Below are 18789 nucleotides of genomic sequence, written 5' to 3'. Positions count from 1 at the left end.
CTATTTAACTCAGTCTGTGATAACATATTAAACATATTAAGTTTCGCACAGACAAACTTCGAATTTGGCTGAGCTGAGCGATTTTCAGAGGCTGCATCTAAGTTTGAATTGACGTTGATTTGGCCAAAACCCCCATTCCCCATCCCCCTTCCCAATCCCATCTTCTCCATCTCTCTGTGATGTGTTGCGTGTTAGCCAAGTCGACACTTCAATTTGACAGTTTTATGAGCGTAAATGGTATTTTGTTAATGTAGTTGTCACTCGGTCGCCACGCCCACATTTCAATGCCTTAAAGTGTCAATTACCAAGATGAAGCGCCCACGTGCATGTGTGCGTGTGTGTGTGTGTTAGCGGCATAAATAAATTATAAATTGCTTAGGGGCAACAACAAGAGCAATTGGTCTATTTACTTCGATTGCCGTTGTTGTTTTTCTATTTGCTGTGGCTGTTTGTCGATGATTGTGTGTGTGCTTCCCTTTCGTTGTTGTTGCTGTCCCCGCCTTTTTGGCCACCCCCGCCCCCTTTCGGCCACCATCCCCCCTTTTGGCCATCCGTTATCGCCAGTGAAAGAAAGAGAAAGTGCCTGGAGCCAGTTTTTTTTTCGGTATTTTTTTTTTCTTCTCTTATTTTGTTGTTCGAATTGTTGTCGATGTGTTGCTGATGCTGCCGGCGGATTGTTAGGCCGAGGGGCGGTTGGCAGGGGGCTGTTTAGGGGGGCGGGGCTGCAAAGAATGTCAATTTCTGGCCATAATGTGCCTCAGACTTTTGCTTTTCTTTGGAGCTGTAAAACAAGACCGAGGCACACACACACACACATTTGGATGCTCATCGGCAACATCGGCAGCTTTCCCTTCCTGTGCGACAGCTGAATTCCGCTCTCGGTTACACAGTACACTGAGAAAAACGAAACCGCACTAGTGAATTTTCTTACACATATTTGTATTTAAATATATTATAAACAGAATTAAAACATCAATTGATACATCACAAAACTCTCATTTTTATACGTAAAACTTAAGGCAATTATCAAAAAATCCGCGAAGAAGGCAATAACTTTTTCCGGTGTGCCACTTGTCGTCTCATGGCCAACTTTGCATAGGCCTTGGCATTTGGTTATTGGCCCTGGAGAAGAAGTAGAAGCCGCTAACCTGAAAGTAAAAATAGGCATAAACAGCTTATTAGATGTCGCTTTAACGATCCCATTGCCGCCGATGATAGCTCTTTCTTTCCGTTTGTCTGACGTTTTTTTCCTCCATTTCTCCAAGTTCGATTTGGGCAGAACCAGCTTCATATGCATATCGGACTTTCGCTAATTGAAAGCCCGCGAGTTCGAGTTCTCTCTGCAGTCGGACACTCAATCGCTCCGTCATTCATTCGCTGCACTGCGACACAATTAAGCCCAACCTCAAAAACAGAGTAAAAACGGGAAAAAAATGAAAAAAAAAAACTGAATTGGAAAAAACTCTTCTTCGCGCACTTGGAGGTACAAATTTAGAAAACCTTTTGAGGGCACTTTCATTTACCATTTCTTGTTGCCGTTGATTTTGTTCGCTTGTATTGAAATTGCCTCGGTTGTCTTGGCTTTCGTTCGATGGATGGATGCGTTCGCTTATTGAATGCGAAATGAGGGCTGAAGGCGGACAAAGGCGGTTGCAAATGCACTGGGAGAAAAGCCATGTATGCATTTGGCTAGATTCCATGTAAACATAACATAAGTTGGGAGATTTCAGTTTTGGAACATTAAAAAAATGATTAGGAACCGTAGCTCAAGATAAGAAATGCAATTTGACACTTAAATACAAATAAATAATATAATATAAATAATATAAATTATAATATCTATAAATGTAAGTATGAATAATCATTTCTTCAGATAGTTTGAAACCATTTGATTCTTCTTATGTTATGTTAAGTTCAAAAAGATCCTTACTTTAGCATGCTTTTTAAAAAAACATGATATTGCCTTAATTGGATCTTAAGATTGATATTCAGAATCGAATAAGTTGTAACACAACTAAAACTTTCAGTATCTAGACTAAATATCGTTGTGGAATATACCTATATTATCTAGTTTTGTTGCTTTTTTATTTTCTAATACCTCATCGTCTTTGAAATTATTTCCTGTGCAGGAACTTAACGGTCAAGAGGGTTCGAGTTGAGTTGCCTATTGTGCGCGGTACGTGAATGAATTCATAAAGAAATAAAAACGAAACCAAAAGACAGGGACATTTGCGGGGCAGCCTGGAAAAAATTGAATGTAATGCGCAAATGAAATTCAACGGCGTCAAACGCAAATCCAAATACAAATCCGGTGGTTTTCATTTGGCATTTGGTTTTCAGTCGGCGACATGCACGTTGTATTCACTTTAAACAAAGCGAAATTAGAGGCACGCACTTGGCATTTAATCAGTACGCACAGCAGCAACTGCGATGGCAGCGATATTAGCCACTAACTATAAGCCGCTTTTGAAAATCGATTAGTCGCTTACAACCACCCCCTTCTATCACTCCACCACTCCATTGACAGTTGGCGCGTGTGGGGAGCAGACTCCAGCCGCCCCCCGTTCGGCCACGCCCCTGAAAAAGTGCCAGCCATGATTATTCCAAGCACACAGAAGCGCTTTCATGCATAATCTCACCTTTAACAGCCATTACACCAATACAACACACGTGTAGTTCGGTTACAGTTGGGAAAATGGGAAAAAGGGAAAAGCCCAGCCCAGGAGGCGAGTAACTTTGGGTTCGTGAAAAGCGGGAAAGAAAAGCGAAATGCGTTTGAGACAGCGACAAAACGTTGGTAATCAAATAATTTCATGCCTTTAATTGTCGGCGGAGGTCGGTTAGTAAGGATAATTGGATTGCCTGAATGGCGCTGGAACAATAATGAGCGTTAAATGAACAATGTACGTGGCGGTGGGCGGTGGGTGGTGGTCGGTGGGCGGATTTGTGGGCGGACCATTATTGCGTTAATAAGGAGTTTCACGGACGAAAAGCGGTTAAGGACTCTGCCGGGGCAATTAGTGGTAAACTGATAAGAGTTCATGAGAGGGGGAATCAAACAAAAGCTGCGAAAGGGAAACGTAGATACAGATACTTTTGCCAACATTTAATGGGATTTTAACTTTGAATCGATTGAGGGAAAAACATGGTTTAATTGATCTCAAAGTAGAGGTTAAATTTTGAGTGCTATTTTTAATAATATAAATTATTCACGTTATACAGATAATTCTTCTAAGGATATAGATTTTATATTAGAACCCTTATTACTTACTATAAATATATTTAATTAAATGTTTTCAAGCTCTGTTGTATTATTTTTTATCCTCGACAGTTGTTTTGAAATTGGGCCAAATACAAAGTATAAATTCAAACTACACCCAAGAATCACTTTAGCTCTAGGCGTGCATAATTAATCTCTAAATCTAGCGCCAAATAGCCGGACGGAAACTCTCAATTAGTGCTGCCAATCGCCGCCAAGGATTTTCAGCGGGTGGTATTTTCGCAGAAACTAAACAGCACAAGAACAACAAGTGCGGCCAAAATTAATAAACTGGAAAAACTTTTGCCAGCCACTGCCGCCCAACCCCGGAAATCCACTCAGTAAAGCCTAGCAAGTTGGCCAGAAATTAATTAGTCAAATGGGGCAGGAAAGCAGCCCTAAAATATTTAGAAGAAGCTGGATTTTGGATTGGACCGAAGGGAGTGGGTATACCAAGTGCAGATGTGATTGTTGACCCTCTGCCCGTTTTTCGTTGGCCACCTGGCTTGACCCCAAAAACCAAGCCAAACCAAGTGTCAAAGTGTATTAAGCCATTAAAATGTAAAATTATATGCTTTTTGAACTTGCTTCGGCTTGACGTCCCCCCTCACAAATAGTTAAAGTTTGGCCAAGCGAAGAGTGTTGTTTGTTGCCTTGGAATGAAAGTTTCCTGGGCATTGTTCACTAAGCAGAGCTTTATTTTTTTTCAGATTGTTTTCCTATTTTTTTTCTTAACTTTTTCCATTTTTTTTTTGGCACATTACATAAAATTTCGTAACATTCTGCGGCAGTCGGCAGAGACTCGGTTTCGGTTTCTGAAGTTGGAAGTTTAAGAAAACTCCACTGACCTGTTAACAGAGAGACTATAGTATGCCATATAGCCAGTTAACTTGGCTCGCAGTGGCTCACAGTTGGCCAAGAAGAAAGTTATAGACAGCTACACTACAGTAAAAACAACTTTTGCCCAAGAAGAAGCAGCCATAAACGAGTAGAACACGTTTTACTGTTGGACTTTATCGCTCTCGCTGCCTCGGCCGACGTCGCTGCCGCAGTGGACTGCGCTGCCTCCGGCGACGCCGACTGAAGCAACAATTTTCCCGATTTCCCGAGTATGTGGGAAAGCTCTGAGTTGTGACTGTCAATTTTCCTCGTCCCGGACACTGAAAATGAAACGTCAGTCACTCAGTCAGGGCGAATCGAATTAATTACACCTCAATTTATCATCGGATGTATTTCTATCAGCCGTATTCACTCATTTTTTTCCCCCAACTGCCCCATTGCGATTTCACTTTGAAATGGGCGCTGGTTGGCGTCGCCGGACAGAAGCAGAAATTAGCACTTGGGGAACGCTCCTATATATCGGCCATATATGCATAATGCTCTTCGATCGCGGACGGGAGTATGCGGAATGGGGTTAGGGTGCGGAACGATGCCGGAATAAATCAATATTAATATAGCACTCTGCGATTCGCGACTCCAGGTGGCAAAAATGTTTACGTATGGCTAATTCGGAAGGGGGGTTTATGAGGAAGTCAAGGGAAAGAATTTGATTTTTGAAGAATGTGGTCAAGGGAAGGCTATGGTAATCAAATAAATATTTAAAGCCTGTTTTGTCACTAAATCTCTAAATTAACAACTAAATTTATGGCGCCTCTTAAAACGTTTAATAATGGAAATGTTTTTTATATGTGAAGTATTCTGATCGTAAGTAGGTTAATTAGGTTTGAAAATGTTCTCTTCAACCATAACATGCATTTTATCCCACACAATTTTATTTTATGGCCAGGCTTTCTCATTTGTGTAATTGAAAATTTCAGTTTTATGATTCGTGCAGTAATTCAAATGGGTTTTATTGCCCCGGCTTTGTTCCATTTAATTTTTGTTTATTCAGAGCTGCTATAAAGTTGCCCTGCCGACTCAACGAGACTCGCCCGTCTTGGATTCTTAGATCATAGCTCACGAGTGTTGGCTGACAAGCCGCTAACTGTTATAGCTGGCCGTTTAGTGTGCCAAATACTTTCCCAGGCCAGCCCAGCTCGTCAAATTAATTGAAGAATCGAGCGAAGAGAGCCGCAGACGAGCAGAGCCAGAGAAAGACGCAGAAAGCAGTCAAATGTAAATTCACGCTTCGGGCCGAGCTTCGGCTTTTCCTCAGCCAAATTGGGAAGTTGGTAGGTTGGTAAGTTGGTAAGACGAGCTGGCTGCCAGCGATCAGTTGCAGACGGTCAGTCGAGCGAGACAGTTGTGTGCGCGGCGGTGTTGGAAAACCGAACTCGAATTCGAACCACTGAAGAGCCAGCCAAGCTCAGGCCAGAATCCACCATCGACTCGAATCGAATCGAATCGCCACAAAAATAAGAAACCAACACAAACAGGTAAAGAGAGGCGGTAAAAAAGAAAGTCACTGCCCAAGAATCGGGCAGTAAGAAGGGGGGGACCCGAACTCAGGACTGAAAACAGAAAACTTCAAACTCAAAACTAAAAACCAACCAAGAAGCAGTTCGCCAGCGACAGTCTTTCACGGCAACTCGAGGAGATCGCAACGCTGCGAATCGGTCTATAAACCCACTACTATCGCTTGTTATCGGTTCTGTGCCACGATCAGTGAATAATACTTAGTCAAGGTTAGCCTTCGGATTACGAATACCACAAACATTAAGTGAATCAGTGGGATTATCCGTGATTCCCAATAATTTGTGTCACTACGCCAGAAAATTTTTAAAGTCGGTTTTGAAATATGGCTTCAATATAGAAAAATAAATTTGTATTTTTCTTTCCTCGACAAATGGATAACATTAAATTATCTATATCACTGAAGATTGTAGACAATTTTCATATAAATAATTCCGAAGATTACTCCTATTACCATTTGGTTTTGTTGTTATTTGCAACAAAATTGTTCGTGTGATATTTTTCAGTTACTGGAACCTCAGTTTAATTTAGAATTAACAGGTCCCTTAGCTAAGCTTACCTAATTGAATTTGTAAATATTGCTCACAAACTTGTGAAATCTAGAGTGAATTTCAACTAACCAATAAGACCAAGGGCGTTTAAAAAAGGCTGAAAGGTTCTTAATAAATTCTGCTAATATTTACAGTACCAAAAAAAAACTGTGAAATTGAACCAAGGATTATCATCGATTTTGCTGTGTGAAAATATGAGTATCCTTTAAGACAAGTTGGCATTGGACTAAAAAGTACGTGAAAGTGGAGCGGCATGCCAGCGATTTCGATCTGTTCCAATTTAACCTTCCACTCTGGTAGCATTTTTTTGCGGGAAATGTAAGCGTTTGCATGCCCAGTTTTTCCTGACCCCACCCACACTGGTTTCCTCCCGCTGATTTTCCTCGTACTCAAGGGAGGGCCCATAAAGCTCAGCTCGACGCGATGCAGCCTTGGAACGGGCCAAAACGTCTTGGGCAAGAACTTTTAATTGATTTTCAACTGCGGAAGGCAACTTGTGCCCGGAGTCGGACTCTTAACTGGCCGGGTCATAAATTGTATCTGCGGCAATTTAGGGCCAAGTACAATACACTACGAGTACAACACGATTCCCCTCCCTTCCCAAGACCATTGGCAATTTCTCTGCTTTTTATGCGCTCCATTTTCACATGTGCTGCTGATGTTGTTTGGTGTTCTGCGGTCAGCAGACCAAGCCAGGCCGGCCAAACCGAGCCAAAACCAAACCAAACCAAAACGAACTATATAGAAACGATGCGAACCAAGTTGAGTAATCATCTCTCGTGGCTCTCAGGTTTCTTCTGCCCAGATGACCCACATACGAGCGACTTGAAGCAGTTAATTTAAGTGTTTCCTGGCCAGTTTCAGATTCAGCTTCAGCTTCGGCTTCAGCTACAGCATCTCGACCAGTTTCAGCCAAGTTATAGTTTACACTGTTTACATTGGCCAGCACTTTGCTGCCAAAACAAAACACACTCGTCGTTGGCCAACGGGGCGGATGAATTGGGCTGTGCATACTTGCAGCAAGGACAAGCTATTAACTGAGCAAAGTCTGCTGGCAATTCGAGTGGCTTCAATTCGTTTTCCTCATTTTTCGCACATTTTTGTGCTCAGTAGCTGGTTCATGACCAAGTTTATGCAGCTTGTCTGTCAGTCAGCAGAGTTTTCGAAAGGGGATTCCCCTGTCCGACCAAGACTGCCAGCTTGTTCCGCCAGGTGGCGCCGCCGTGACGATAACAAAGTCCTAATTCAAGTGACGTGCGAGTGCATTCGAAAAAGAAACGCAAGCAAAGTGCAAAAACATAGGAGAGCAACGATAGCAACTATTTTTGCGTGGACAGTGCACTACAGCAAATTTAGCACATTTTTGTGCAACATCATGGTATAAGGCTCCAGATTCCATGAACTTTGACTGATGACCCAAAAACTTTTTAAAAATATCTTCTAAGTTTATGCATTGGAATAAACATTTTCATATCTCTCTTAGCTTTTGGAACTTAAAACATCTGTGTACATATTCTCAGTGTTCGGCGAATTATTTTTCAGTACCCACAAACTTTAGTCGCAGACTTTTTTAAGAAGTGCCTCACCCTTTTGCTGTGATTTAAGCTCCCAAAAAACTCCAGCCAGTGCATCTGCTCCCCCAAAAAAGCGCTTACTGCAAATTTAGAGGGGGCGTGGCCGTTGAAGCGGCACGTGTAAAGCTTATTTTTCTACACCACCTCGTGGGCCATTGTCTTGGAAAATTAACTGCAACGCAGCTGCGAAGACAAGGCTCCGCAAACATATGAGACAAACTCGAACAAAGAAGGATACCAAGCTGTGGGAAATCTGGCGCAGGTGGGCATGGCATAGGGGGCGTGGCAGTGGGTTAGGGTATGCAAATCCTGTCTGCACGTGGCCTTTTGTGCGGCCTGCATATTTATTGATATGACGCTGATATGACAATGCGGATAGAGGACCGGAGCTGGGAGCCAAGGATCCAAGGAGCCAAGCAGCTCCAACATCAAGTGGCAGCTGCCACGCCTCAGGCCACCGCCTTCAATAGTTACCCCAGTTCCACCTTGCTCTTCCCCTCCACCAATCGCACTCGCTCCCCTGAGTGGGGCTTAAGTAATTTTTGCTGGCTATGTGACGTGCAAGTGCACAGCAAACACAACCCAAATGCACTGGGAGAAACAGATCAAATTTCATAACTTTATATTTTTATATTTATTTAAATGATATGTTTGAGGATAACATGCAACCGCAGATACTTTTGAGTTGCACAATAACTTTGTTAATAATTAAATTGTTTTTTCTGTCTGTGTACCCCTCGCCCGGTATCTTTTGCATCAGCATCACGCACATGAATATTAATGTAGAATGCACACACGGTTAGCTGCGTTTTTCTATGGGGGCATTAAAATATTGTATAGTGGGAGCAGCGTTCCATATGAGTTAGTTCCTACAATAGACAACACCAGAACGGCAAAGAAGAAGAATCTGATGAAGAAGAAGCGAGAGCCAAGTGGTTGCCAAAGCTGAAGAACTGCGAGAACTTGAGCCCCCTTTCTTTCTGTCCCACGCCTGTCAGAAGTTTTGCATTGCATTGTTGCCTTGCCCTTTAGCTTTCAACCCTTCCCTACCCCCGAAAAGACCCAACAACCATCACTCAGTAACCCATAAAGCCCCCCAAACGCTTTTCTTGTTCTTGCCTTTTCTGCGGCATGACGCGTGAAATGTTCCTAGTTCGGTGAGAAAAATGGTAGATAAAACGCTTTGCGACCAGGGGAACGGAACGGTGCGAAAAGTAAATGCAATTTCCCCAAGACTTCAATAGGCAGGAGTTTATAAGTACTTCGAGGCAGAGGGGCCTTGGAAAATCGAGGGGCAAGTGCGGGGGCTTACAGTGGGCAAACTGCATGTGCAACATTGTGGCTTGCTTAGATTAAATTTATCAGATGTCATTAAAGCAGTTCGCGATATCAAAAGATTCAGAAAGCAAGCCTTTGAGTATTTCTTGGTGGTTTTTCTGTACCTAAAGAAATCACAATTCCTCATTAAAACACTCATTAAAAATTAATTAAATCTCAGACTTTGGTAACCAAATCGCTTTACAAGTCTCCTATTTTCGAGGAAATGAACACCCACTGTTCTTCAGACTTGGTTGCCTGGGACAGGTGATATGTCATCATATTTTGCTGGGCTGTTCCCAGCCACCTCGTCAGCTCAGAAGGCATTTGCCTGGAGCATCGGTATTTAATAAACACCGCTCAGGAGCTTCGCTGAGTAAAACTTTTAATTAAGCGACGGCAGGCAACTGCTGATGTTGCTGCTGGCTGTCTTCCACTCCAAAAACTTGAGCCACTGGAAAGCCATAAAACAGCGACTTGTCGGCTTATCAAACACAGAGCCCTAAAATCCGTAACCGAAACCCACTCAAATCTAAGATGCTGCCACGTTGCTGTTGCAGTTGGCCAGTGGGTCACTGGGTTTTCACTTTGGTTTATGGCCACTTTGCCGTTCGCTTATCAGCGCTGGACTTGATTTACCGAAAGCGTTTTACTCATTTTTCAATAAGCGGCATCGGCATCTACACTTGCAGCTACAAATTGCTGCGAACAAGTTTTTTGGGAAAACGTTGCGTCGCCGCCGACGTCTCAGTCGCTTTCACTAAGCCCGCAGCAGTCGCACTTGACACTGCGACAATAACAGCAGCAGCAGCAGCAGCGGCAGCGGCAACATCCACAACAACAGCAACATCTGCGACATCAGCAGCAGCAGCAGCAACAATTGCTGCGGTTGTTTGCCATTGCCATTGCCGCTGGCTGTTGGTCGTGCTGATTGTCATGACTAAAAAGCCACCAGTAGTGGCAACAACAGCAGCACAACGCAACAATGACAGCCATTCCCGGACAGCAGACCGAACTGGCGAATACCCTTTGAAGCCGGACATCCTCGAGGGACTTTGAAATGCGTTTTTACACCGATGCCAGGCGGGTTCAAAGATGGTGGGACCCGCCTGTATCTCTCAGCCATCAACTGCCATTGTGGCGCCTGGGGCTGTCCGAAAAGGTGTTGTTGTTGCTCAGGTGGAAGCTGCTTTTGGTGTTGCAATTGTTGCAACTGTTGCTGCTGTTGCTGTTGCTGCTGTGTGTCAAGTGCCAGCACTGGACATGTGAACACCGCCGGCGGCAACTTTGAGGCGCAACTCAAAAACATGTTTACACTCGCACTCTCACACGGGCGCCGCTCCTTTGTCTGCTTTCTTCAGTGGCTGGCTTATTGACCGAAAGACCACTCCACCGCTGCTGACGTACGTTTGTCCACCAAATGTGTAATTTCACAATCATGAAAAAGAAAGTGAGTGCACAGGGAGAAACAGTCGCAGCGCAGAAAGATCTAGAGAATTGGGGCTACAAATGCCTTTTAAAGTTCACAAGATGGGAAGTGAACTGTGGAATCTATACTTCTTACATCATTTATAATATTATCAATGTAATGCCTTGTGACTTATCAGAAATATCCCTATTGTCTCTTGCAGATCTGACAACATGAAGTTCGTGATTTTGCTGTGCGTGCTGAGCGCGTTGCTGCTGCAAATTGAGGCGTCGCCCCTCCAGCGGCTTTCGAGGAGCGAGCGGGCTGTTTCCCGCCAGCAGACGGTCAACAATGAGGTGGCTCCGGCGGTAGCTCCTGCCAGCGATGACGACGATGATGATGACGATGAGGACGACGATGATGAGCCCGATCTAGGAGATCTGATCGATGACGATGATGGTAGGTTTAGAGCAATTCTAGTTCACTGAATGCACCCAGGCCGCACCACCAGCACAGCACCACTGTATGAACTGTTCGAACCACCGAACTGAACCACTGAACCACTGAGCAATGCAATGAGCACCCAGCCAAAAGTGATATTTGTCCTGCCTTTATTAACCAACATTTTTTGTGACTCTCTTCTGTGGCTCCCTTCTCCTTGGGTAACAAAGTTCTTTTGATTTCGGGACTTTCAGATGATGATGAGGAGGAGGACGATGACGAGGACGAGGAGGATGATACGCCCCAGGGTCAGGCTGCTCCAGCGGCCACTGCCAGCGATGATGACGAAGAGGAGGACGATGATGATGATGATTATCTGGACAGGCTGTTCGATGATATCCTGGGCGGTAAGTGTTGTTCTCAACCACTTTAGTTAGGTGTTAAACTGATTGGTCCCTCCGGGGCGTCAGAAGAATGAAAAGCTCAATATTATTAAAATATCTCCGATATTTTAGATGATGAAGATGAGGATGATGATGACGAGACGCCCGCTGCCACCGCCCAGCAGAGTGCTGTGGCCGCCGCTCCCGCCCAAAATCTGGATGAGGTTGCCCCCGCTGCCGCTTCCTCCGTGAGCGCCGGTATCTCCGATGGTGTTGATCTGCCCGCCGAGTCCGGAAATGCCGCTGAGGTCCTGGCCGCCGGAAATGCCGCCGATGAGTCCGTTTCCGCTGCCGTTGCTCCGGCGCAGAACGCTGCCGCCAGCAGCAGCAACAACGAAGGTGAACAAAATGTTTTTTACGATGAAGACGCACTTGTAGATGGTGTTAGTGGTGGCACAAGTAGTTTAAGTAGCACCCTTGCAATTGACGAACAACAGAAACAAACAAACATACAGCTGCAACAGCAGCAGCAAGAACAACAACAACAACTGAAACTGCCACAGCAACAGCAATCATTGGCTTCATCTCAGCATGCGACGACCACAACAATAAGCACAGTCAACAAGAACACTCTAACCAACAACAACATCATTAACAATAAGCTGGTGGCCAGTGGGACGACCTTGGGGCAACCGTCGGCAGTTGTTGCAGGTGCGGTTGCTCCCGGGAATGTTGCCGCTGGCGCCGACGACACTGACAACGACGATGACGATTATGATGAGGACGACGAGACCGATGATGATGATGATGATATTGATGATGGAGTCGATGAAATTGGTGAAATTACAGGTATCGCCGGTGACGACGACGAGGAGGCCGACGATGATGATGACGATGACGACGATGACATTATCGGCGATGACATCATCGAGGCCCGCCGCGAAGCACGTGAGTCCAAATCGAAGTCGGAAACGGCGACGAAAGAAACCAAGGCCAAGAAATCAACAAGTCCCTCAAAGAAGGCCAAGAAAGAGCTGAAGCATTAACCAAACAAACTGCTAAATGAACAACAACAACCGCAACAACCACTAAAGACAGGGACCCACAACAACAACAAAATAACAGCAACAGAGATTGACATGCCCCAAAAGCAAAAACGAAAAAGGAAAGCGAATTTTCTGAACATTTTCCCATGGGGCAGGACGCGATCCGGACTTTTGCAATTGCATCTTTGCCTGCACTGACTATCCTCCCACTCCCCTCGCTATCCTATAATTTATGAAACAAAATCTGAGTTAAGTACATATGTTTACGCAACCCCAAAAAAGGGGATGCAATTATCGAGAGTTTGGTGCTAGTCAAACTACCTGCAAAACAACAAAAGCAGCACAATTTTTCCCAATTTTTCCCACTGTATCCCTCCAACGCACAATTGTTGAGTTATTTACGCACGGACTGTTTCACCTGACTAAAGAAATGCAACACCAACTGTACGCACAACTGCAACACTAGTTGCAGCTGCAACTGCAACAGCAACATGTTTAATGCCCAAGCACAAAAATGGTTGAATTCAAAGAGATCACAAAGCAAAAGAAGAAGATGATGATGAAGAAGATGAAGAAGGCGCAGAAGAATCGAAGGGGGAAGAACGGCAAGAAGCAGAGCAAGAGAAGAATTGATAGAAAGAGATATCGCTGAAAGAAAGGCTTCCCTTGCTCTCTCTCTTTCCCATTCCATCACATTCACATATCTCCCTCTCTCTCTCTCTCTCTGCCTATCTTTCACACACACACACACGCCCCGCACACACTTATAGCTAAATTGATGTAACACCAACCAACACAACAGCAATAAGAATTGTTCACTTAGTGTAATTTATTTATTTCTAGTTGTAATATCTTTTTCGTATTTATTTGTGTAATTAAACAAAGCAATCGATCAGATTCGGAATTAGTTATCATGATGTAAACAACTGCCTATCTCACTCGCTCTGTCTCTTACTATGTCTATGTCTGTCTCTCTTATGCACACACGCACGCATTTATGCACTATCGCTATCTCTTGCTTTCACACATTTGGCTTACAATTGAACATTTTAGATGAAACAAAAAATGTATATTTTGTACCTTTGGCTTTTTTTCTAACTTTTTTCGGCTCTCATAATTTTCCGAACGTAAATAACGCAAATTTTGTAAAAAATATGGAAAAAACTCAATAAAACTTAAAAATCAGCAATAAATTGTAGCTAAAAGTTGAACGCTTGAAAGGCAGCGCAAAATTTCACAAGAAGAAATAGTGAATTGTTAAACTTTGCGTTTAGGTCATCTAATTTATAATTTATTATTTATTTATTTATTTATTTATTTATTATAAAAACAAAAGCAAGAAGATGAAGAACAAAACCACAAAACAATAAATTTGCTTAAATAAATTTGCGAAATGAAATTCCTTGTGCAACTTTTAATGGTATTGGACCTGTGGAATTGGAAATTTTGTGTTTTTATTTATTGTAGCATACTTTCAAGCGTCACCTTAGGCGAGGTGCTGGTGTCTCTGTCTGTCCTCTTCCCCTCTCTGTCGCTCCTCACTCACACACACACACTCATCATTAGCAGCTTCCGTCATTACAGTAATGTTCCCTGCTATCTCGACCAAACCTCATATCATCCATCTTGCCCATCTGCAGCTGTAATTAGTTAGGATCTGGTGCTTAACCATTGTAATTGTGCATTTCTTACCCCCAAAAAGTCCTTGGATATAATCCTAAACGCCCCAGCCGACACCCACACGATTATCTATTTTAGAATATGCCGCTTTAAATTTAAAATTCCCGCTTCAATTAACAGCCAGGGAAAAGGGCAACTGCTGAAAGTGAACTCGCTTCTGGGCGTGGGCCAGTACTTAACGGACTCACTGTGGATGGGGCGGTTTTACATGCAAAAAGTACATTAGTACCTCATCACGTTCAGCGGTGGTCGAGTGTGAGATTATATCCGCTTGTGGGTTAGGTGCCCCGCCCGATGGGGCGGTGTCCCGGCGATGGGTCACCGCGATAAGGAGGAGACAAGGATTAGGACGTGGGGTCCAGGCTGACGGGCTGGTCCTGCGGAATCGCTGCACACTCTCGCCGAGGGTGACAGTTTCGGAAATAAATTTATGGGGTTAAGTGACCACTAAGTTGGGGCTTTGGCACAATGTTGGAGCTTTTCGAATATTTGCTTTACTGAAAAATACCTTAAACTAATTAGTTAGCCGCAAACTCCACCAGAATTGGGTAAATAAACAGGACATTTTAGCGTTTTGTTTTTAATTAACCTTGCTTTTCATACATTTTTGGCCCCAAAGTGTTGGAAATAAAAATGTATTTGAAGAATTTAAAAGGATAACTATAATGTTTGCGGAAAGTTAGAATCTCTATAATTTATTGCATCATTAAATGTTAATATGAAAATCAAATTAATGTTGCCTAAGTATATTTTTTATTCCCATTGATTAGAATTATTGCACCTGTATTTCAATACTAATCAGTATTGCAATGATTTCTTGCTAATATTATAAAACATAATATCATCAAAGGGGCTGGCTTAATGCTAAATAATTATTTCGCAATAATAAAATGGTACAACAAATCACTCTATTAATTACCACTACAGTTGCAGTGATTTATGATAGGGAAAATGCTATAACTTGCCTCGTTCAACCATGGTTATTGGATTTTTATTTATCTGTACACGAATGTGAACTTAACTGCACGTTGGAGGAGGGGAATGAATGTCGGTGTTCTTTTTATACTTTATTTGCTGGCCCCAGCCACAAACACACATGCATCGCATAAACACGGGGTTTAGTGTGTTAGTGTGTATCTGAGGTCAGCACACACACACACAGTTCTGCACTTGAATGTAATTAGAGGTTGAAAACAAAGCGAACGCCTATGGAAATCACACCCACCCACACCCCCACGAAAATGAAACCACAATGTCCGCCCACTCCCTTTTCATCCCTCGATTTGAACTTTCATTGTGTTCAGCTGAACCGAACTAATGTGAACATTTTTCCGCCCGCCGCCCTTTTCCCGCCCCTCGGCCACGACCTTTGACCCGCCCACAGGTGACCTGAAGAACAACGTCATCGATATGTCCACGGATGCTTTCCAGGCCCGCCACAACCACTTCATCGACGCCATCTTCTCGAGGATCAATCGCATTGTTTCGGAAAACTATGATCCCTATGTGGTCAATCTAACTGGTCGCTCCGCTTTGCCAAATGCCGCCAGTGGGTCAAATGTGAAGGCCGCCAACAAGAAGCAATCGACGAGCAGCAAGGTCGGAGGTCATAAGAAACTGTAAGTTACTGCTTCAACTAAAATGTTTATAGCTTAAACAACTTAAAGACAGAATATTAATTCGGCCTGAGATTGTATCTCTTTAAAATAAGAATGCTGCAGTTTATTAAGCATTGAGTATCTTACATATAACACCAAATGAGGAAAAATCAAATAATGTTATAAGTGAAAGGCTTAAGGAGTTCAATCAAAATGCGCTTCAGAAAGTTCTCGTAAATGCTGAAAGCAGTGTCAAAGGCGCAATTAAGCTGTTTCGCATTCACCAACTCGAATTTGGTCCCCATTGCAGGAAGAACACGCGCTCGGAGCCCCGTTCCGGCAATTCGAACCAGGAGGCTCGGGAGGCTGCGGTGAAGCTGCAGGAGCAATTGACGCAATTACAGTCGGAGCTGGCCATCAAAGCCGTGGAGAAGAGGCCCAACCCCACATCGCCTGCCACCGAGTCCGAGTCCGATTCCGGATCACCGAAGGCGGAAACGCGCACCGTTTCGGGCCCAAAAACGGGCCAAAAGAAGTCCTCGAACAAGCAGAACACGAAAAAGGCGTCGGGCCTGAAATCAGGAAACTACAATCAGCCAGCGGGGGTCAGCAAGGCGGGAGCCTCCAGCAATGGGGCGGTGGAAAAGCTGCAGAAGGCCGAGGGCAGGCTCTCCGGACTGGCATCCTTGAAGCGCGTGGGAAATGTCAAGGTGATCAGCGATGCCGAGGGACGCAACTCGACGATCAAGGCCAAGTTCACGCTGGGTCCCTTGGTCCTGCGGGTGGAAAAGTCCTTCAAGAAGGGCAGCGTAAGGAGCGTGAAGAGTGCGACCGCCAGGACGAACGAGATGATGGGTCGCATCAAGTTCAGCGTGCTCGATGATCGGGCCACCCTGATGTCCATCAAGGTGCAGCAGCCCAAGCAGGTGAGTGACTAGGCCGCATTCTCGACATTTTCCCCCACCGAATTCTTTGACCAATCAACCTTTGACACAGGTGGAGGTGGAGAGCAAGGACAATCACGACCGCACCCGCGAATTTGTGTGGCGACGCACGCCCAAAATTGCCAAATTGGTCAACGAGAAGCTCAAATTGGCAGCCGAATCCTTGTTTGCCCCCCAGGGCGTCGAGGTTGTCAGGCTCTGAGTGCTAAAAAGTAAGGGGTCCTGCAGGATAACAGCCATTTCTCACTGCTCTGCTCAGCTGTAGTCTACGCCTAATTGTAATGCCTAATTTATTTATTTATTTAACTTATTTACCCATCTATTTATCAACCCATCTATCGATAATAAATCAATTCTGACCATGCAATGCTTTTGTTTCATTTAAATTGCCAAATAAAAAGTTGCAATTAGTTTCGGCTTAGCTGTGCATTAAAATTGTGCTAATGCTAAGCTTTGATTTAATGAATTCTAGCACTGGTGTGTCATATAATACAAACATATAGGCCATGAAGTTTATTAATATATTTTGATGAAGCTACCATTATGGCTATCTGTAGTTTGTATTTAAATAATGCTAAATGGAGATAAATGGCTTAAAATAAATTTTAAAAATTGCCTGAAATATCCGAATTGTACTGGATTTTTATCGGTGAAATCCAGGATACCTGGCTCAAACTGTTGAACAAACTGTGTCAGTTTAGCTTTTTGATAAATCATTTGGGAACATTTATCTCAATTTAGTTTGAAACTCGATACAATTTTTATTTAGTTGTGGACTATTGTGGGCTATAAGATTGCAAGCATGTTCCCAACATTTATTTGATATTTTCTTGATATGCTGCAGTGCTTAAGCCCGTTTTCGTTATTAAATGGCCAGAGCTTTGCCAAAACATTAAGCCCAGTTTAGTTGGCAATTATCCTTGATCACCTGATGGAAAATCAGGCAATGAAAATGGCTAAAAATATTGTCCAATTCCAGAAGAGCTCTCCTTCGTTCCTTGGTTCTGTAAATAAAGGTGCAGTCATGGCGGCGCGTCCTTTGGCAACACCCCCTTTTCACCCATTTTCCCGCCCGGACACCAACCCACACACGTATCTGTGTCAGGTCGCTTGCAGTTTTCATTAATGTTGCAACTGGGCGAGGAGTTCGTCGAGGTGCAGGTGCAACCGAGAGGGGAGACATGTGGGAAAGGGACGGAGTCAGAGCAGACCTGGAACAGGATCCTCCGAACAAAGTAAATATGAGTGCGTTGTATATTGTGTTGCAACCTTAGGCGGAAGGACATGCAATTTGTTGTTGTTTGCCTTTGTTGTTACGCCAGCTATCGCTCTCCCCCTCCGACATCCGCTGGCCCGCATGACTCCCTCTCGCTCGCTCATCATGCATGCTGTTTGCTTTGTCTTGTCCTTGTCTGCCGGCGGATGGAAAGAGACGGGACGCATTGCTGCTCTTTGTTGCACCTAAATTGACAACAATATCGTTTCATTTGCTCACTGAAGTGAACTCATCAGTGCCCAAGTCCTGCAGCCTGCTGCCCACCAACTCCCCCAATCCCCTCCAGTACAGATAAAATAAATACTTAAATATAAATAATTGATGCCATGTTCCTGTTCCATCGGAATTCTATTCGAAGTCCTAAGATTATCTGTAAATCTATTAACTCCAATATATTTAACAACAATTTATTAGCAAGTGCTGTTACTCCAATTTTTCGCAGTGCATCCCACACATACCCCCACGTTGCCACATCATTTTTTGCCAGCTGCTGCCGCTTGATTATATTGGCTCTCAGCGAGGAGGACAATGTGTCCTACTTGAAGTTTTAGTGGATCTCCCCATTCCTGATTGCTGATGCATGGATGCGATTCCGCTGCTCCCTCAGAAATTTAGCAGGCAACAATTTAAACAAATTCAATTGTCAAGGGAAGGAGGGCCGAGCAAAACTCATTTACACTTTTGCCTGCTTTTGCCCATGGCAAAAAGCACAAATAAGTAAAATATGAGCCAAAAAAAAAAAAATGTACACAATTTTTGCAAAACGAAAATTCTTGAGCTTAAAATTTGCATTTGTTATTACTTCGTCGGTTTGCAGTGGCAATTGTTGAATATGCAACAATGGCCCAGAACAGAACCCCTACTCCCCCCATCACCCTACCACTTCGAGCGCAATAACTC

General features: G+C 43.8%; 2 protein-coding genes across 8 annotated transcripts in view; one reads left to right on the top strand and one right to left on the bottom strand.

The window, feature by feature from the left end:
* Positions 1 to 1032: 1032 nt before the first annotated feature.
* Positions 1033 to 18789, bottom strand: part of LOC6737519 (kin of IRRE-like protein 2) — a 228628-nt gene continuing 210871 nt past the window's right edge. The window contains exon 8 of the mRNA XM_016171268.3: positions 1033 to 1148. The gene's annotated coding sequence lies outside the window, so the exon portion shown is untranslated. The remainder of the gene's footprint in view (positions 1149 to 18789) is intronic.
* LOC6737531 (acidic repeat-containing protein) lies at positions 5176 to 16980 on the top strand. Of its 7 annotated transcripts, none has more exons than XM_039293986.2 (8): positions 5176 to 5438; positions 10745 to 10980; positions 11193 to 11369; positions 11478 to 11744; positions 12195 to 12293; positions 15456 to 15690; positions 15980 to 16595; positions 16666 to 16980. In XM_039293986.2, the coding sequence occupies exons 2-8, from the start codon at positions 10755 to 10757 to the stop codon at positions 16813 to 16815; spliced, it is 1770 nt and encodes a 589-aa protein (XP_039149920.1). In that variant the 5' UTR covers positions 5176 to 5438; positions 10745 to 10754; the 3' UTR covers positions 16816 to 16980. The 7 variants fall into 7 exon arrangements, with proteins under 7 accessions (XP_039149920.1, XP_039149921.1, XP_039149918.1 ...); XM_039293987.1 differs by lacking the exon at positions 5176 to 5438 and adding an exon at positions 5446 to 5634 and having other exon boundaries at positions 11217 to 11369; XM_039293984.1 differs by lacking the exon at positions 5176 to 5438 and adding an exon at positions 5446 to 5634.

This window comes from Drosophila simulans, chromosome 3L, assembly GCF_016746395.2.
Source record: "Drosophila simulans strain w501 chromosome 3L, Prin_Dsim_3.1, whole genome shotgun sequence".
NCBI classification, from domain to species: Eukaryota; Metazoa; Arthropoda; class Insecta; order Diptera; family Drosophilidae; genus Drosophila; species Drosophila simulans.
This window is presented reverse-complemented; position numbering and strand designations above follow the sequence as displayed.